Consider the following 21,528-nt stretch of genomic DNA (forward strand, 5'->3'; position numbering starts at 1 on the left):
GTGCTCTAGGGTTAAACCACTAAGCCTCTTGGGTTTGCCAATCAGAAGGCTGACAGTTCGAATCCCTGCAAAGGGGTGAGCTCCCGTTGCTCTGTCCCAGCTCCTGCCAACCTAGCAGTTCAAAAGCACAACAGTGCAAGTAGATAAATAGATCCTGCTGCGGCAGGAAGGTAAACGGCGTTTACATGTGCTCTGGTTTCCATCATGGTGTCCCATTGCACTAGTAGCGGTGTGGTCATGCTGGCCACATGACCAGGAAAGCTATCTGTGGACAAACGCCAGCTCCCTCAGTCTGAAAGCAAGATGACCACCCCAACCCCATAGTCGCCTTTGACTGGACATAACCGTCCAGGGGTCCCTTTACCTTTTACCTTTACATGGTGCTCTCCACTTCCCATTCTTTCCCTACAATGACCATACAAGGTAGGCTAGGCTGAGAGATAGTGAGTGGTCCAGTACTATCCAGTGACCCTCATGGTTAAGTGGGGATTTGAACTCAAGCTTTCCCAGTTCCTAGCCCGACACTCTAAACTATATTACTCCGGCTCTCTTAGCACCTCAAGTCATCACATCAAACTGTGTTAACGGCACTTTAGATCCCCATGTACTTGTGCCAAGACATTTCCTCTGCCTTAGCCTCTGACACATATTATGTTCAGTTAATAGAACCTGGTCCTTTTTTTTAATTAATAGCGAGTAGAAGTGGTGGGCATAAACCTATCCCAGCATGATGCTACTAAGTATTTCACACATTTCCTTATCTGTGTTTCTGATGAGAGAACACAAGACATTTCTAAAGTGTGTGTTTTTTTTTCCAGGTGTCCTTGGGCATTTAAACAGGCAGTGCCAACATCTGCCCAAGGATTTGGAATTGCTCTCCTTTTATGGAGCTTGATGTGTCAGGTGCAAGGGTCATGCTCTGGTGCAGGTGGCCCCTAGAGGGACAGATAAGATCCCAGCTACTAGTGGACTGTTGATTAAGTGTGTATTACTAAAACAATGGTTGACATTGGCCTGACTCTACTTTAGGAAAGCCTGAAGTGGTGTTTCATCCCATCAACTTTACTAAGTATCAATGCTGTCCCTGGGGAGAGGAAGAATGGTGGCATTTGGAAACAGCCTTTGCCAGAATACTTTCCTAATTATAGCTGTTCGGCTTGGCCAAGTATTTGTAACTGTATGGGTTATTCTGCAATCCATAGATCTATGACTATCACAACTGCACACTTTAAATATTCAGAATACACTTGCTTTTATTAAAATGTGGCCATTTCATCAATGAAGACCCAATAACAATGGAAATAAACTCCCCTTTTGAATCCCATCATAATTTTCTTTTAAACCCGCCCCCCCCATGTCAATAACCAATTATTGAGGACAAAACACAAGTAGAAAATGATGTATATTTTGGGTAACCTAGGGAATGACTGTCCAACATTAGCATTGTTTGCCATGTGTTTAAAATGATTCCCAGCATTCGGAGCTCTCTTACACTGTTCCAGAAGACACCAGGTGACCACAATTTGCAAACCGTCTTCCTAGATTAACTCTCCAGACTTTCTAGTTTGCAGGAACCCCAAGCAAAAAGGATTTTTTTTTGTTTTCTCACCTAATTTGCTCTCTCTCCTCTCATTTTATTTACCCCATCAAACAAAAAATATTACGTTAATTTAAGCAAAGGCTGGTCTGAATGAATGCCTACAAATAATATGGATCAGTACAACCTAAAGCTTCCCCAATATATATTTTTTAATCAGCCAGTCAGTAAAGCATGGAACTTTAAACCTCAGGGTCAAAGGTTTGAGCCCTTTCTTGGGAGTCTTGATGAACCTTGTGGTACCTTCCAACTCTATGGTTCTATGTAGGTAAGAAAAGGTAAATGACCCCTGGACAGTTGAATCCAGTCAAAGGCAACTATGAGGTGTGCCACTCATCTTGCTTTTCAGGCTAAGAGAGCCCTGTTTGTCCACAGACAGCTTTCCGGGTCATGTGGCCAGCATGACTACACCACTACTGGTGCAAGGAGGACCATGACGAGTGCCAGAATGCACAGAAATGCCATTTACCTTCCCACCACAGCAGTACCTACTTATCTACTTTCACTGGTTTGCTTTTGAACTGCTAGGTTGACAGAAACTGGGACAGAGCAACGGGAGTTCACCCCGTGGCACGGATTTCAACCGCCAACCTTCCAATCGGCAAGTCCAAGGAGCTCAGTGGTTTAGACCACAGCGCCACCCACTCCCTATCTAAGATAATATTGCTGGTTGAGCTTAAAGATCATCATGGTCAATCACAGGGCGAGAGGACAGGGTGCTGGGCTTTACAGGTCTTCATTAGTGCCTTCAACAGAGTCTGCATGGTAACAGAAGCCAGTGGACTGAAGACAGGTGTTATGAGCTTCTGAACTCTCTCCTTCAGAAGGCAGGCCACAGCAGACTGTGCACATGTGAAAGTCTCCAAAGAGTCATCAGGTGCAGAGACACACAAAAGCCCATTTCCCCACTTTATTGAAAACGTGACAAATCATTGTTGTAACCTGGATATTCAGGCTTTAGTGAAAGTGAGCCTAGCACAGGAAAAGGTGACACCATGTTTGCATACTCACTAGTGTGTTTTGCAGATAAAATCGCTCAGATTCAGAAGGAGGTAGACTCCACCGTGGGAGCAGGGCCAGGGCGGGAGAGTGCTAGAGTTCTGTCTGGTCCTGTTACATGGGATCAATTCCAATCTGTTACCTCCGAGGATGTGGACAGGCTGCTTGGACGAGTGAAACCGACCACCTGTCTCCTTGATCCTTGCCCATCCTGGCTGATAAAAGCGAGCCGGGAAGGGCTGGGCGATGGGCTCTGCGGGGTGGTGAATGCTTCCCTCTGTGAGGGAGCCTTCCCAGACCCGCTGAAAGAGGCGGTCATTAAACCGCTTCTTAAAAAAACATCTTTAGACCCGACCAATTTGGCCAACTATCGCCCAGTCTCAAATCTGCCATTCTTGGGCAAGGTGATTGAGAGGGTGGTTGATGAACAACTCCAAGCACGCCTGGAGGAAACGGACCATTTGGATCCCTTCCAATCGGGATTCAGGCCTCACCATGGGACTGAAACTGCCTTGGTCGCGCTGGTTGATGATCTCCGGCGGGCTAGGGACAAAGGTGAGAGCTGTTTCCTAGTTCTGCTGGATCTCTCAGCGGCCTTTGACACCATCGACCATAACATCCTTCTGGACCGTCTAGAGGGGCTGGGAGCTGGGGGCACTGTTATACAGTGGTTCCGCTCCTTCCTCCTGGGCCGTGTCCAGAAGGTGGTGGTGGGGGGTGAGTGTTCAGACCCCTGGGCTCTCACTTGTGGGGTGCCTCAGGGTTCTGTCCTCTCCCCCATGCTTTTTAATATCTATATGAAGCCGCTGGGAGAGATCATCAGGGGGTTTGGACTGGGTGTTCATCAGTATGCAGATGACACCCAGCTCTACCTCTCCTTTAAATCAGAACCAGTGAAGGCGGTGAAGGTCCTGTGTGAGTGCCTGGAGGCGGTTGGAGGTTGGATGGCGGCTAACAGATTGAGGTTGAATCCTGACAAGACAGAAGTACTGTTTTTGGGGGACAGGAGGCGGGCAGGTGTGGAGGATTCCCTGGTCCTGAATGGGGTAACTGTGCCCCTGAAGGACCAGGTGCGCAGCCTGGGAGTCATTTTGGACTCACAGCTGTCCATGGAGGCGCAGGTTAACTCTGTGTCCAGGGCAGCTGTCTACCAGCTCCACCTGGTACGCAGGCTTAGACCCTACCTCCCCGCAGACTGTCTCGCCAGAGTGGTGCATGCTCTAGTTATCTCCCGCTTGGACTACTGCAATGCACTCTACGTGGGGCTACCTTTGAAGGTGACCCGGAAACTGCAATTAATCCAGAATGCGGCAGCTAGACTGGTAACTGGGAGTGGCCGCCGGGACCACATAACACCGGTTCTGAGAGATCCGCATTGGCTCCCAGTACGTTTCCGAGCACAATTCAAAGTGTTGGTGCTGACCTTTAAAGCCCTAAACGGCCTCGGTCCTGTATACCTGAAGGAGCGTCTCCACCCCCATCGTTCAGCCCGGACACTGAGATCCAGCGCCGAGGGCCTTCTGGCGGTTCCCTCATTGCGAGAAGTGAGGTTACAGGGAACCAGACAGAGGGCCTTCTCGGTAGTGGCGCCCGCCCTGTGGAACACCCTCCCATCAGATGTCAAAGAGATAAAGAATTACCTGACGTTCAGAAGACATCTTAAGGCAGCCCTGTTTAGGGATGTTTTTAATATGTAATGCTGTATTGTTTTTAATACTGATTGGGAGCCGCCCAGAGTGGCTGGGGAAACTCAGCCAGATGGGCGGGGTATAAATAATAAATTATTATTATTATTATTATTAGTGCAGAGTGCACCAAGGATTGTCCCTAAGTGGAATGTGAATGTTCTTGCACTGAAATGCTAGTTTAAAAAGAAAATAGTTAATGTACAAATTACACATACTTGAATCGAGAGTCTAAATCTGAGACAGACCCTGTAAACAAAGTTGGCTCAATACATTATAGAGCTTGTAACTCAATAGCACTTAATCTCTGATGTAAGGGAGAAAATGAAAAGACTGTTTGCAGCAGAGTAATCAGATTAATAAAAATATACAGAAAGGGAGTTCTCCTTGTTTGTGTTTTAGTCACACCTAGGCAACACAATCAAGTAATATATGTGGAAGTGCAAACTTGGAATACTGTGGATTTAACAATGTATCACAATTATATGAACACCTATATTGAATATTCCATAGCTTTCTTAACAGATTGCAATGCAGTTGGGAATAAGAATGTACTTTTCAATGAACAGCAAAATCAGTGTTAGAGACAACATACATTCATGCATTCATACATACATTCATGTTATTCTCACATGAAACCAACCAGTACAGTGGAACCTTGGTTTTCGAGCATCTCAGAAGCTGAATGATTCGGAACCCAAACACCGAAAATCTGGAAGTGAATGCTTCTGTTTTCGAACACACCTTGGAAGTCAAAGGGCTTCTGAGGCGCATTTCTCCACTGAAATTGCCAACCGCCCATTGCGCCTCGGTTGTCGAACGTTTTGGAAGTCAAACAGTCTTCCGGAACGGATTACATTCGACAACCGAGGTTCCACTGTATTTGGTATGGAACATACAATGGCTTAGGGACGTGGGTGGTGCTGTGGTCTAATCCATAGAGCCTAGGGCTTGCTGATCGGAAGGTCGGTGGTTCGAATTCCCGCAATGAGGTGAGTTCCCATTGTTCGGTCCCTGCTCCTGCCAACTTAGCAGTTCAAAAGCACGTCAAGTGCAAGCAGATAAATAAGTACCGCTCCGGTGGGAAGATAAACAGCGTTTCTGAGCGCTGCTCTGGTTCGCCAGAAGCGGCTTAGTCATGCTGGCCACATGACCCGGAAGCTGTACGCCGGCTCCCTTGGCCTATAGAGCGAGATGAGCACGCAACCCCAGAGTTGTTCGCGACTGGACCTAACGGTCAAGGGTACCTTTACCTATACAATGGCTTGTATCTTAAGTTGCTCTTTTACTCACACAAAGAGGGTCAATTTCTGCCCAACTTCCCCCTCGGCAACACATTATTTACCCAGGGTCACTTAACTGTTAGGGAACAGGTTTTTCAGGGAAGAGGGAGGTACCGTATTTTTTGCACCATAACACTCACTTTTTTCCTCCTAGAAAGTAAGGGGAAATGTCTGTGCCTGTTATGGAGGAAATGCCTATGGGTGGCATGCCTATGGATTTTCCTCCTCTAAAAACTACGTGCGTGTTATGGTCGGGTGCGTGTTATAGAGCGAAAAATACGGTAGCTTACTTCAAAGCTACACATTTTCCTAATAAGTTCCCTTCATGATGTCAACAGCATATTATGGTAATAATTTTAGGATGAAGTCTTGATGACTAGAGAAATGTGTGTATGCACCCACCCTCACACCCAGAGAGATTGGCATCCATCTGTCTTGAGAGACAATGGAGTAGACCTCCAGGCGTTGAAGTCAAACCACTGTGCTAGCTGCAGTGAAGTGACCTCCTTAGGGTACAAGCCTGGGCAGTGTCTATGGAGGTCCTGGGTGGCCCAGGTGACAATATCACCCTCTCGGCCTCACTGGCATGGTCCAAAGGAAAGCAGAGCAGAGGAAAGCAGAGTTGGCACCAACTTGGCTGCAGGAGTTCCTGGAAGGAGGCATACAAGATACCATCCAACTGTTTTAGGGATTCCACTCTGGATTGCTGTAGGGCTTACTCCTTAGCCTTTTCTTCTCCCAAAGATGCCCCACAAGCAGCAGCTAACTCCAGAATACCATTCTCGATGCCACCTACCAATATTTTATGCCACTAGAAAATGCCATAGTCTTTAAGGTACCACAAAACTGTTGTTTTTTGCTACAAGAGGCTAGGGTGATATAAAAATTTAATTAATAAATAAACATGGCTGCCCCTCTGGAAATCTTTATCTTATCAAAGTCAATGGTTAAGCTCCCACTGATTAGTATAATTGGGTTTTATACTCAATATGGTATACTAAACATGATATCCATACACCAGGATAAAAATTTAATATTTAGGAAAAATCTTATATGCACAATAAATACCACCAAACAAAGCATTTAAGATTTTCATACCTAAAAATGTACAATTACTTTTAGTTATTCTTTCACAGATTCTATTTTCAGTTATCCTTAAGTACTTAACCTGGCAATATTTACTGCACATTAAACAACAGAATACAATCTTACTTTGTCTGGGTAACCTTGAAAAAACACACCACAAATGTTAAGCCAAAAGGTCAATGAATTGTAACAGGGTCTTGAATATGTAATTTCAATAGAAGCATGATTGTTCTTTTGCTTTCTGTTAAACATGGCACAACTCTCAAAAGTGTGTTATTGGCTTTTCTTCTGACAAATCAATTGAATTATCCAATGCACACACAATTTACTTGGCTACATCTCATATTAAAAGCATTATAGTACAGAGCTATTTCTATTCTTCATACGCTAACACCACAGTGAATCATGTTCCCAAGTTCTTTAAGTGTCAAAAGTTTCAATGAGAAATACTTGAAATAGTTTTAAGGTCTCAAATCACTGATTGTCCTTTATGCTGATCTGCATACCCAAGGTAACAGCTACAACGTCTGGAAGTACAGGAACTACCCCCAGTTATATGACCTACTTCCCTTGAGTGAATGCTTTCAGCCTCTCTATTTTTCTCCTGTTCACAGGACTTAGGTTATTTTGCAATTTTCACAACATCACACCTCTTTCCCCTGCAATTCCAAAACATATGGGGAGTTGCTCTGCACGTTGGCAGTTTAGCTGAATGCAGAGGTGAGAGTCTTATGCCATTTTCTCGTTCCCTCAAAAGCCATGCACTATTATAAATCAAATTTAACTTGTATAAAGCTCAGTGTTAACTACAGGCAACAAAGAAAAATACAGACTTTATTATTTTAGATCTCTGCCAGTTATTATCATTTTATACAGGTCTGTCTGTGTATATGGCTCCTTACAGAATTCAAAGAGGCAAAATATAAGCAGGTTCCTGCTCTTAAAAAGCTTCCAGCTTGCTTTCTGCAAAGGGAGATACATTCCCGGCAGCCACTGGAATCTCCTCCACCTTCAATCTGAAGATTATCAATGCCTGTGAAGGAGGATCTTTCATGGTCTGACATGCACGGGTGCAATGCAGCGTACAACAGCATTCTCAAGACCGCTCCAATTGAATTTCAGATGGCATAATACTGGATAACCCTATCAGCTTCTTCTAAGGTACCTGACCATTATGTGTTTGCCTCAATGAGAGTTGTAGTATAGAACTGGGTTAGTGATTCCAGGTGGATTGAAGCATCTGACAACTTCAAAAATCAGAACGTCACTTCTCTGCAAATATGCCATTGTGTTGTTATACAGACACTTAAAGGCAGTGGGGGTGAAGAAACAAGGGTACACCCTAAGCTGTTTAGGAGCTTGCAAGCAAGTGCACATGCCCACAGATTTCCAGGTTTCTGGCAATCAAGGTAGCTGGGAACAATATCCTGGCCCTTGAGTGCAAATTAAATGAGAATATTTGTCATTGATGTTTACCACTAGGTTCAGCCCAACAGCATGCCTAATTTCTTTTAATCTATTTTGTGTTGCAGTCATTGTTATGATCCTGTCTTTATCCCTCCCAAAGAAAAGTACGGAATACTTCCTTTCTTCAGTATGGTGCCCAGGTTGCAGCAAACTCTTTTCAGCAAATTATTTCAGCCCAGCATTCTACAATGCATTTTACTGAGCATGCAATAAAGAAGAGAGATAAAAATCACACACCTATGTTCACTGCTCCTATGACAGCTTGGAAAACGATAAAATTCAGGTCACATAAGTGATTAGATTTCGTATTTTGATGAATTCCACTCTCACCTTGTACTTTATCAGAACATAGTTCCCTGGCCTTCTCTCTCATCATTTTTGGAATCAAAACATCCTTTTCTACGTGCCTGAGCTGTGGCTCCTCTGCAAGAGAACAAAAATATTTCTATGTTTAAATGGCAAGTCGCAGGTGAACTGAAAGAACAAGAATGCTGTTTAGAAGGGATGTTAATACATCCAGCGTTCTGAAACAAAACACATGTATCAATGTATAATAACGTCCTATTATCAACAGTTACAGATAGGTAGCCGTGTTGGTCTGCCATAGTAAAAATAAATAAATCCTTCCAGTAGCACCTTAAAGACCACCTAAGTTAGTTCTTGGTATGAGCTTTCGTGTGCATGCACACTGTGTATCTGAAGAAGTGTGCATGCACACGAAAGCTCATACCAAGAACTAACTTAGTTGGTCTTTAAGGTGCTACTGGAAGGAATTTATTTTATTTTATTTTTTTACTATTATCAACAATTCATAATAATTTAATAATAATTTATTATTTATACCCCACCCATCTGGCTGGGTTTCCACTGGAAAATATATCAAGGTAACACTGAAGATGACAATGGGTGGAATTCAACATAGAAAGTCTGCTTGTACAATAGAATTCCCACCCCCACCTTCTCCTGCAGGTCTTCCCACATAATTTTCTGTTGTGGAGGACTGAGAGCAAACCCCAAAGTGATTTAGGCAGCATCCGGTGGTATGTGGGGGGAGCAGAAGGGGAAGTCCTGCCATGTGAATGGATCTCATTCCAAGCACAGAACAACTTATTTGACTCCCACCCAATACCTTCATTTGCTGTATTTGCAAACAATATGCCTAAGGAATCTGACATGCCAGGGTCATTCCCATCTTAATCCTCTGAAGGGCTAACATGTCCAAGGCTGTTCAATGACCAGGATCTGAATTCCATTCGCCATAGCCCCATTCCACTAATCCAGGCATAGGCAAACTTGGCCCTCCAGATGTTTTGGCACTACAACTCCCATCATCCCTAGCTAACAGGACCAGTGATCAGGGATGATGGGAGTTGTAGTCCCAAAACATCTGGAGGGCCGAGTTTGGGGATGCCTAACTAGTTGACTACACCGGCTCATAGCAATATATTCAGAATCAGGTTTTAGGAATATGAACCAATCACACAGAAAAAGCAGCATTATAACTTTCATCTTTATAGAAATAAAGAACAGCAGATAACTTCACAATATGAGACCCAGGAATGATAACCTTTCCATCACTTTAGCTCAGGGGTGGTGAATCTATGACCCTTCCAGCTGCAGTTGGGACTCCAATTCCCATCAACCTCAAACTATCACATGCATTAGCCTGGGGTAATGGGAATTGTAGTCCACAAACAAATTGAGAACCACTGGTTCCCCATCCCTGCTGTAGCTAATATGACACATGCAAAGCATTGTTTTTAAAGCATTTTCAGTTTGTGCACAAACACTGATTGACAGATTGGTGAGACATATAACATACTGTACTAATCCAATTTGGAGGTTACCAAGCCATGGGTGACAGTGGCTAGGCTATCTCTACCTCGGTGGGGTTGCAGCTGGTGTACTTTAACCTGGCAAAAGGTGCAGCATGCCATGAAGTCTCCAATGGCAGAGTTGGAGCAATCAGCATTTAAGACTGCAGACCTGATCCTTAAGATCAGTGGTGTTCCATATGTTGGTGGACTCCGGTGCCCATCAGTGCCAGCCACCATGGCCAATGGTCAGGAATGATGTGGATGTGCAGTCCTGCAACATCTGGTGGGCCACAGGTTAGCCACCCCTACTTTAAAGGGAGTACAATCCCATTCAGAACAGGTTGAACACCAGCTTCCAAAACATATGAACTACCCATTAATACTGTCTTTTCAGGGCTGAGCTTCAGCTTAGCAACCTTCACCTGGTCCATTAATCATTCCAAACATCAATTTAGCACTCATGCCTTGTTCCACAGGAAGGTAACAGTTGGAAGATGGTGGTCCCTGTTTGAGAGGCAGGGTAGAAAGGGTCTCCCAGGGTGGGAGGCTGGGGGAAGAAACAGGCTCCCAGGTGGGAGCTGGGAGGGTCTACCTTTCTGTGTATGGATAAAGGATATGATATAATTGTGATGAAGGGCCTTTAATTATTTTTTGTTTCCTCTTTTCTTTATCTAGTTTGACTTTTATTGTATTTTATGTTGAAAACTTTCAATAAAAAATTAACTAAAGAAGAGGAAGAAAGAGTTTAGCAGTTGTACCTAGGGGGGAAAAAGGGTTGCATATTATGGGACATTAGCTCTTCTCCTTGACAAAGAAAAACCTGCGAACAGCATTCTGATAAAACAGGCCAGAAGTTAATGGGAGGCAGAGATTGCTACATATGAGTGGCTTATTAGAACCGTGAAACTCTCATTTTATTAACCACTATGCAGCTTGGTACAATCCTATGCACAGTTTCCTGGAAGTAAGCCCACTGAATTCAGAGAAATTTCCCAGCAACTGAAACATACGCAGGATTGGTTCCTTTACTAGTTCCTTTAGCTGCTTTTATGTAGGTTTGTTTCTAAAAAATAGCCCAGAAAATTGTATACATTTGTGTTTTCCATAAGTTTCAAATGTTGAGATTGTACTACCTTAGATTCGCATCAATTCAAATTAAGAGAGAGTAAGGATGACAACACCAGGGAAAAAATTTCAAAGCTTTAACTTCTCACTATTCTATCATCACCTTGAAGTCAATTTTCACCTTTTTCACTGGCTGAATCTGTTATCTTACATTTTGCTTTGGGGCTCATGTGTTCTTGCAATATAGCAGTACTGGATTATGAGAATACTGACAAGCATGTTTGCTAAAAAGAAAAAAAAGTCACAATGCTTATATTCTTGTAGGTTGGGGATCAGATTCTGTACCAATTCTGTAACATTTTGGGGAAACATAAAAGTAAAAACATGAACAGAAGGAAAGCGCAACTATATATGTTGGCTATTTCAGATACAAAACAATATAATTAGTAGAGAAGGGGAGAGTTGTTTCTGCAAGTAATTTCATCTGACCTGTTTTATCTACAGTCATCTTAGAATAACCAGCTTAACTGCTGAGAGATGGCAGATCAGACAGCCCCCTGGGAATTATAGGAGCTTCAGAGAAAATATTGTTGCACAGAAAGTACATTTTACAGCCATGCATTCTCTTCTTGCCTTTTGCCAAGTTTTTTTTTTAAAAAAAAACAACAACACCCCCCAAACAAATCCACTCTGAGCCATGCATGTAGAAGGCCAAGTTTAACCACCTTACTTACATAGCATCCTATCATATGCCCTAGAGTGGCTCACTGTACTTAACCTCTGACTTCTTTCCGAACCGATCAATTGGAGGGTGAACTGGAAACGCATGTCCAGATTTGTCATAGCTTGAGAAGCAAAGGTAGCTTTCCCCATCTTATTCTAATGCTAATCAATACAGCGAGCCTGGGGTGTGTGGGGAAAGGGAACTTTATCTAGAACAGCTTACCCTCCTTCCACATCAAGCCAATTTTTCTATGTGGTTGAACCTTCAATCAGTAAATTAAATGCAATTAAATGCAAGTTACATCCGCAACAAAATGTTGCAGTGTGGAATACTGTTGTTCGATATGCCAGCCTTCCCGTTTTGTTTTGTTTTTTGCTGTTTTAATTGGGTTTTATAAACAAGAATGATGTTATACAAATAAGTATACCAAGTTTTATCATCTCATTTGTATATCACAAAAATAGCATAATAAATGTGGGAAAATATCCACAACATATGTTCCATTATCAGTGGTCAACTGTATGAGTTCTTGGTTTATGATTTGGTTTAAACGATTTGGAGGAAGAGGAAGAAGAAAGAAAGAAAAAGGGGGGAAGAGGTGAAGGAGGGAGTGGCCGGTGGGGTGGGATGGTTATGCTTCTATTATTCTACTTAGCGTGTGTGAAGGGTTGTGTCAGTGTTACTTGTATGGGTTCTCTTACTACAGTGGTGCCCCGCAAGACGAATGCCTCGCAAGACGAAAAACCCGCAAGACGAAAGGGTTTTTCGGTTTTTGCGACGCTTCGCTAGACGATTTTCCCTATGGGCTTGCATCGCAAGACGAAAGCCCATAGGGAAATCTCGGGGACCTTTTTTTAAATGCTGGCGGTGGAGAGCAAAGCCTTTCCCCCCCCTCCGGACTTCAGAAGAGGTCCAGGAAGGCCGGCGGGGGCGAAAGGCTTTGCTCCCCACCGCCAGCATTTTAAAAGCGGTCCGGGATAGCAGGGAAGCGCTTCCCGCTATCCCGGACGGCTTTTGAAGGCAGGAGGGGGGAGCAAAGACTTTTGCCCCCCCGCCCGCCTTGGGAAGAGGTCCTGGACCTTCGCTGCCGCCCGCCAGCATTTTAAGATCGCCCCGGGACAGCAGAAAAGTCTCCGCTGTCCCGGGAAGGCAAGCGGGGGGGGGGAAGCAAAGACTTTCGCCCCCGCCAGCCTTCAGAAGAGGTCGGGGGACAGACTGTCCCCGGACCTGGTCTGAAGGCGGTTTCCATAGGAACGCATTAATTGATTTTTAATGCATTCCTATGGGAAACCGTGCTTCGCAAGACGAAAAACTCGTAAGAAGAAAAAACTTGCGGAACGAATTAATTTCGTCTTGCGAGGCACCACTGTATTCACTTGTATTTCCTTGGTGGTGAAAGCTTGGTGGTGTGGCTTAGGGTGTGGTTGGTTGTCTTTGGTTGGCTGTAGTGAGAATTGTTTTTGTGTGTGAGTGGGGTATGAGTGTGTATTTTTGAATCAGGTTAGACAGATTGATTTGTATGCTGTCAGGGGATTCTTGTTGTCGTCTTGTTGGGCTGTATATATGATAAAGGGGAAACAAACTGGGGTGAAGGTGTCTTCTTCTATTTGTACCCGTGTCAATTTCAGTTTGTTTGGTTAGTTTTTCTAATAAGGCTGTTCCCCATGCTATTTGATACCATTGGTCCATGCTTACTCCTGACAGGTCTCTCCAGTGTCTGGCTATGAAGCTTCCCTTTTGTGCAGGGGTCAGCAAACTTTTTCAGCAGGGAGCCAGTCCACTGTCCCTCAGACCTTGTGGGGGACTGGACTATATTTGGGGGGGGGGATGAACAAATTCCTATGCCCACAAATAACACAGAGATGCATTTTAAATAAAAGGGCACATTCTACTCATGTAAAAACACGCTGATTCCCAGACCATCCACAGGCCAGATTTAGAAGGCGATTGGGCCAGATCCGGCCCCCGGGCCTTAGTTTGCCTACCCATGTTCTAGCTAGCGGATGCCCTTCCATTCCCTGTCCCCACTCCCCGTTTTCCAGCCTTGCGCAAGCTACAATTCCTGCTGCAGCCTTCTATAGAAAGCCGTTTCCAAACACTCTTCAAAGGCTGCCAAACCAAGGGCACATTATATTACCCCTTCCAAATCAAGACACTATCTAGATATGGATTAAGGCAGGGGTGAGAGAATCTGTGGCTTTCCAAGTGTTGTTGGGACTCCCAGCTCCTATCAGGTCCTGCCAGGGATGATGCAAGTGGCCAGGGATGATGCGAGTTGGAAACCAGCAAGGCTGGGAGGGCCACAAATTAGCCGCTCTTGAGATAAGGAGACGAGGCCCTGATAATCAAGGAAAGGATGCAGGGACACGCCATGCAAAGCTGGGAAAAGGTCCTCTTGGTTGCAAACAGCACCTCCTGAGATTCCTAGAACAAATTCCAGCAGGAGAAGAGGAAATGACACATTGAGCCCTGAGAGCTCCCTACCAGGACCTGTTTCCTAAGTATGTATGCCAAGGACTGCAGCATTAGTGAAAGTCATAAGACCAAGCAAATTACAGGGAATTTCAGACTTGAGTGTTTTGGCTTGCAAAGTACAAGTTCGTCAACTTTCTTAAACGCAAAGCGTCTTTCTCTCTGTACACCACCGTCACCACTTTTATTGTAACCTCAAACAGAGATAGATATACATGACAGCGAAGGTAAAGTGGCAATGGCAGTCACTTAAGGAGTTTAACATTGCCAAAGCCAAGCACATTTTCAGCACATATTGCTGCTGGAAAGAATGGTCCCAGGAGGAAGATCTCCAGCAACCATGTATCAGTCATACACTTATTAGCACATCACCAACCACAGGTGAGAATGTGCCTTGACAGAACCGGGCATGTAGAACTCCTCAAAAAATAAAAAAGTGTTTTTCTAGCAAAGGTGAAAACATGAGAGAGAAGGTTTGCACCCCCCGGTATGACACTGTTGTAGTAGGGGGAAAACAAAACAAATAAACATGAGAGCTAAGCGATGAACATAAAACATGTAGCTGGATTCTGGATGAGAAGAATAGAAAGGAGTACAGCCAGTGCTGCTGAACCTGGTCTATGCTTTTTTATTATTATTTATTATATTGGTATACTGACTTATGGGACGTGGGTGGCACTGTGGGTTAAACCACAGAGCCTAGGGCTTGCTGATCAGGAGGTCGGCGGTTTGAATCCCTGCGACGGGGTGAGCTCCCATTGCTCGGTGCCTGCTCCTGCCAACCTAGCAGTTCGAAAGCATGTCAAAGTGCAAGTAGATAAATAGGTACCACTCTGGCAGGAAGGTAAACGGCGTTTCCGTGCACTGCTCTGGTTCGTCAGAAGCGGCTTAGTCATGCTGGCCACATGACCCAGAAGCTGTATGTCGGCTCCCTCGGCCAATAAAGAAAGATGAGTGCCGCAACCACAGAGTTGTCTGTGACTGGACCTAACGGTCAGGGGTCCCTTTATCTTTACTGACTTATACCTGTAGATCTCAGGGTGGTTCTCAACTAGGGTGCTGGTGTAAGAAGCCAGAAGCAGGCCTTGGGCTTACATAGTATATTGACGCCCCTCTTGTAGTCATTTCCCCACCCCATGTTAAACATGGTTAAAACCTGGGCACTAATCTTAACGGCTAATGCTAGCCTGGGTTTGCTATTAGCCAGTGTTTTGAAATCAGTTTCAAATACTGTAGTATTAACCATATTTAAGTTTGGTGTCAACTGCCTTGATTGTTTTGAAGCCATCAAATCCTCCTTTAGACAAGAGTGGGTACAATACATTTTGATCTGGATTCTCTAAGTTAGAAACAAGATGATTCCTCATATCAGCAAAAACAATCCGAGATAGAATTGAAATACAAAGGGAGTCAAATAACACAGAAAAGTTGGCAAATGTGAGGCATACTGTATAGGAATGTAAGAGCTGCTAATAAAATATTTTGGAGATTCAAGAGTGAAGAAAAACCTGATGACCAATTGTGAGGTCTGCTACACCCAGCCCTTCTCCTGGAATATATTACTTCCATAGAAGACAAACCCAACAGGAGTTAGTTTGTCAGTCCCTTAGATTTAGGCTAATCATCACAATTTTTAACAGGCCAATTTGAGAGTAAAGCTAGAGGCAACTTTTTTCTGTGAATGTAATTAATGTGTCATTTTTTTAAAAAAAGTAACTAGAAGCTGGGGTGAGGTACAGTAGGCAAGACCTCTGAATGAGGAGAGTTTACCTTCCACCCAAATCCAAACACCATGGTCAAGATTAAAATTGCCTTCCTGAATCTATTTACATGGGAACAAATGACTCAATTGGTTTACATAGCAAAACCATTAAGTTATGAAACTATAGGAAAGGTTAAGATTATGGTGTTATGCAAGTTAAAGATTATCGACACCAGTTGCAAATGGTTGAGAAATGTAAAGAAACAATACAAAACCCAGCCCTACCCTGAAAACTTGTTACAGGATCACTTATAAATGCCATAAACAAAAAAAAACCTACAGCCAAAATACAGACAAACTGGCCCTACTGAAATACAACTTCCTATGTTCCCAGGTGTGTTTGCCTACATGCCATCTTTGTACAAACTATAACTAGCAGTAGTGGTATCAAAGAAGCAAGAATCGTAAGCAAAGGCCACTGCTAAAGTGCAAATAAAATGTGTCCATGAATCCTAAGAAATAATTTGAAAAACAACAACAACAAAGAGGATCAAGCTAGTCCTGAAGTATAGTGACAAGTTCACTGTTCCCTTTTAGCACCAACACAATCTAGTACACTTGAGAACTGGTATAGCATAGCTGGGCTATACCAATCAGGAAGTATTACATTTGCCATGAACTCCCAAGGTAAGCCCCTTTCTCTAGCCTCAGTCCCACTATCTGCATTACAAAAGATAATACTACTAAGTGTACCTTATTATGTATTATATTTATTTTAATGCTACACTACAATTACATTCCCAAGGTGGTTTTGAAAAAGATTAAGTCAGTTCAAATATAAATACCAGGGTTTGTGAGAGAGACCAAAATCCATAAAATAGATAGCAGTATTAAAATAGTATCTAAAAAGCTTGGGAAAACAAAAATTCTGTGTCCGTCATCAGAAGGCGAACAAGGTAGGAGACAGAAAAAACTTTCTGGGGAGCGTAATCCACAACCACTACCAAGAAGGCCCTTACCAGTAAAGCATGTTGAATTTTTCAACTTTCAAATTCCAAAAAATGAGGAGGGCTTAAAAGTTGTATCATGACTTGGGAATTCAAAATATGTTTTGGTTCAATTAATATAATTTAGCTTTTTTGCTTGGTAAGTAAAATGTGTGTAAAACTGCACAGAAATCATTAAAAATTCTTGCAGTTATATTGTATATTAATATTAATATTAAACATTACCTTACATTTTCAGAAGGTAAAACTAAAGTTCTTTGGTTTTCCAAAAGCTGTTTATGTGCTTCTTCACCAAATGTAGATTTACCAAGCTAAATACTGTTTGGTCACAAAAAAATAATAATAGCAGATTTGAATCCCCCCCTCAAAGAAACCATATTTTTAAGACCCTTCACTGAAGAAGTTTGCAAAATTTAAGTTTTGCCCCCTGAAATGACACCCCCCACTACCAGGCTATTTTGTAGAGGTAATGTTGAGTGTTCTTCATTCATCTAAATTTAAAAGTGGAACAACCTTCTGAGGCATTCATCATAGAACTGTAGAGTTGGAAGGAATCCCGGGGGGGGGGCATCTAGTCCAACCCCCTTGCAGTGCAGGAATCTCAACAATCATCTTATAAGTCAGACAACTACACCCATTTCATTAACGAAGGGAACTAAGAGCACGTGAGGGCTGGGAGCCCTTGAATCGGCGGCAAACCCGTGAACAAGGGTTCACACGTGAAGCGAGGAGCAAGTTCACGGGTCTGGACTGGCAGCTCCTCAGCCTAACCCCCTTGCACTCTCATGTCCCGGGCACGTCAAGAGGAGGGGGTAGCAACCGCCCCTACCTGCTGCACCAGGGGCAGGCTCCATGTACCAGCTTCCCTGCTTTAGGGGCGGGGAGGGAAGCGCCTCAGTAGCTACAGAAGTCGCGGCGGCACCAGCAACATAGTCATAGTCCCTCAACCTTGGGGTTTTTTCTAAGCCACACACTCTCTCGGCGCATGCGCCGGCTGCGGAATTCGAAGCTCCAGCGCGCGACCCGTCGGCCTCACAGCACTACGGCGCACGCGTCGAAGAGAGGGAGGGCGAGAGCAGGAAGCGGAAGAGAAGGAGGAGAACGAACGGCGTGGGAGGGCGCGTGCGCGTGGAAGGCTAGCGAAGGAAAAGGCGGGGTTCTACCTATTGGGGCGGGGCGAATGCCGGCTTCTTAATGGGAGGAGCTTCGGAGAATAAAGCGATAGTGACGTCACCGGGACAAGATTGTCGCCTGGAGAGGAGAGCCCCTTAAAACCAGTTGGGAAGGTGGCTGTTGGGATTGTTTCTTGTGAGGCAAGGAAGGAAAAACAAACGCCCATACTTTTAATACACACACAAGTCTTTTAATAAATACATCCATTAATAGAAGGGAGAACAACTAATAATCAAGGAGATAGACCAATGTGAACGTTGAAGCAGGCATTATCACCAAACCTATCAGCTCAACAATTACTAAATATGGACATGCTTTCATAACGTAACAGTTTTCACAGACTCGAATATAATATTATAGTTTGGGGGTCAGCCTGGTTGGGTTTTGCTGCTCCCTTAGATTCTTAACAGCTATTTGGTTGTGTTCACAATATCTGAGGATAGCCTCAATTATTTAGGGAGTTTTTCAGAAGAACATGCCCCACTCTTGTATTATGACTTCACGTTTTAAAGCACAGTGCTGGGGCTTTGGCCCCATGAGATTTCTTTTATCCAGCAGTTTTGCTCTCGGACTGGGGTGGGGTAGGGCGGGTTTACCCCTGCATTGTTCACAAAAACTAGTTACGTCATTGTGACCCCTGTGTAAAGAGTCCCTTCATTTTCACTTCTCTATTAAGGTACAGGAGTGAAAGAGTGTTAAGGCTGCAATCCTAAAAATATATGGTAAAAGGTAAAGGACCCCTGGATGGTTATGTCCAGTCAAAGGCGAATATGGGATACGACGCTCATTTTGCTTTTCAAGCTGAGGTAGCAGGTGTTTGTCCACAGAGAGCTTTCCAGACAGCATGACTAAACTGCTTCTGGTGCACGGAGGATTGTGACAAATGCCAGAGCGCACAGAAATGCTGGTTACCTTCCTACTACAGTGGTACCTATCCATCTACTTGCACTGGTGTGCTTTCAAACTGCTAGGTTGGCAGAAACTGGGACAGAGCAACGGGAGCACACCCTGTCATTCAGATTCAAACTGCTGACCTTGTGATTGGCAAGCGGTCCAAGAGGTTTGGACCACAGTGCCACCCGTGTCCCTTAAAAATATATATACAGTACTTAGTAGGGAGCAAACTCTACTGAACAGAAAGTAACTGTGCATAGGATTGCACTGTGAGAATTGTAGTACAGTACTGTAGTTTGTTAAATTGTGGAAAGATGGCTGAAGAGAGATCTTTCCCAAATTATGTCTGCATTGGGCCAGAATGAGTTTCTTAGCACATGCACAAAGGTGCGCACACACACATGTACAAAAAAAAAAGTTTTAGGAGCCACCTGAGATGTCTGAAAAGTGCAGTGCAATGACAAAGAATATATTTTCCATTGCACAAAATGTGGCTGATCATAAATAGCTCCTGCTTGCAGTCATTTCTCTGTTTGTCTACCATTCATATTGTCATTTGATTAGTTAATCATCCATTTTCTAAAGTGTGAATGTGTTTTTACACTTCAAGCAAGACAGTGTTAACTATGAAACTATAGATAGCAATGGAGATTAATTATCTATTTCAGAAGTCTCCACACCTTTTGCTTCTGAGATAAAGGAGAACTTGTAATCTGTTCAAAGGTTCAGTTATCAAAATAATAACAATAATAAAATAAATTCAAACCACTCTGGACAGTTTGTTGAACTGTATTTAAGGGTCGTCGTCCCCAGGCTGTTTTTATGAAACACATTCTGTCCTAATGGCGTGTGAAGAGACTTTAAATACGCAGCAAAACTGAACTGTTTAATGGCATTAAAAGGCTGAGAGTCTTTGGGGAAGTAATAGCATTTTTCTGATATATTGATCACCATTTTATCATTATTTTCCCAACCACTCCTTGCTAGCCCCCCTCATCCATGTGGGCTTATGTGGAGGCAACTGGCTTTGACAGCATGCTCTAAGCAGTGTGGGGAAACTGGGCCTACTCGTTGTGCAAATCCCCCACAATGCCCCTGTGATGGGCTATGAGGGCTCACTGGTTCCTGTGCTGGCACACTTGGCCCCTTGACTCCTGTCTGCACCAACCAGGCAATAACTCATGAGAAGACCACATGTGGACATTACCTGGAAGCTCCCCCTGTGAGGGAAGAAGTGTTGGGCCTTCTCTACTGGCTTGCCTGGTGGCTGGGAAGGAACCCAGCTGCATTGCCTTAGGCTGAAGGGAAGGGAGGCAAAGAGGGTATATAAAATGCCCCAGGGAGCTGAAAGAAGCCTAGTGGAGACAGAGGAGAAAGGATGAGTGCTGCCTAAATAAGGAGTCTCTACAGAGATTTGAGAAAAGCTCTCCTTGTTTCCTGTGGGGTGTGTGTGTGTTCTTCAGGCTATTTCACAAGCCCCACTGAATGTGGTTAGAGTGGGGTGTCAACAGACTTTGCTGCTCCCCATGGTTGTCTAGGAGGAGCCGTGGGTTCAAGCCTGCCAAGGGCATGGCGTCAGAGGATCTCTTTGAGGGAAAGCCTTCCTTGAGGCAGCTCTGAGAGGAACTGGCTGTTCCCAGTGTTTGGGACTTATTCCTGAGGAGCCTGGACCGAGAAAAAGGACGCACAACACTTTGTAGAAGATGTCTGCTAAAGGGACTTGGGGCTGGGAAGAATTCAGGCCAGGGCTGAAAACGGAAAATATGAAGCAACATTTGTGGAAGAAAGCCTGATATGCAGAAGAGCTGAGGTGAGTCTCTGCCTATTGAAGTATAGAGCATGCCTTCTTTGATGTGTCCTTTCCATAGGGGCAGTGCTTTCCCCCCTAAAAATAAATAAATGTTTAGGGGTACTCTCATTTTCCTACTCATATTGAAATACTGCCCCTCAATGAGGCCAAACATAGATTCCCAAAATGTATAGGGGTATGTGTACCCCCAGGGAAAAAAGCACTGCAAAGGGGTGTAGTACAGCCTCAGAGAGAACATGCCAGGGGCATTGTGGGAGATTAAAATGGTGACTAGACCCAACCAGTTGGTTATTTTTGGAGACGGGGGGCAGAAAAATAAGGATGGGGATGCTTAAACAGGCATCAGCTATGGAGAGGGTGCAGTTGCTTAATAATGTGGGACAGGGATGGGGAGCCTGCCTTCAGATGCTGTCAGACCCACAACTCCCAAACAGCCCTGTCAATGTGCAGGTATTATGTAAGTGCTCCAGCCACAGGTTCCCCATTACTGGTGCTGGGCTTAAGTTGTTTATGGATACCTGAGTGAGTGTCTCCATTCCCATCATTCAGTACAGACACTGAGGTTTAGCTCTGAGGGTCTTCTAGCAGTTCCTTCAATGCAAGAAGCAAAGTTCCGTTTCTTTTCTTTTTAAGTTTTTATTTATACTTTTCAAGTTTATACATTTCATTAGTTTTACAATCAATTTAACATTTTAAGGTTTGACTTCCTCCTCTTTCTGTGGCTCCTTAAATTTCTTTTTTAATATC

At 44.0% G+C, this 21,528-nt stretch overlaps 2 protein-coding genes across 3 annotated transcripts in view; one reads left to right on the forward strand and one right to left on the reverse strand.

Annotated features, from left to right (window-relative positions):
• CMC1 (C-X9-C motif containing 1) overlaps window positions 1-17,966 on the reverse strand; it is a 43,814-nt gene extending 25,848 nt beyond the window's left edge. The window contains exons 1-2 of the mRNA XM_081883496.1: window positions 17,734-17,966; window positions 8,448-8,540 (exon numbers count right to left, since the gene is read on the reverse strand). Of these exons, the coding sequence (XP_081739622.1) occupies window positions 8,448-8,540; window positions 17,734-17,758 (118 nt within the window). The 5' untranslated portion in view covers window positions 17,759-17,966. The remainder of the gene's footprint in view (window positions 1-8,447; window positions 8,541-17,733) is intronic.
• A 2,689-nt stretch (window positions 17,967-20,655) lies between these two features.
• The window catches only part of EOMES (eomesodermin), a 156,864-nt gene continuing 155,991 nt past the window's right edge, over window positions 20,656-21,528 (forward strand). For both annotated transcript variants that reach the window (XM_081883258.1, XM_081883256.1), the window contains exon 1: window positions 20,656-20,781. The gene's annotated coding sequence lies outside the window, so the exon portion shown is untranslated. The remainder of the gene's footprint in view (window positions 20,782-21,528) is intronic.

This window comes from Podarcis melisellensis (assembly GCF_964234715.1).
Source record: "Podarcis melisellensis genome assembly, chromosome: 12".
Lineage (NCBI taxonomy): Eukaryota > Metazoa > Chordata > Lepidosauria > Squamata > Lacertidae > Podarcis > Podarcis melisellensis.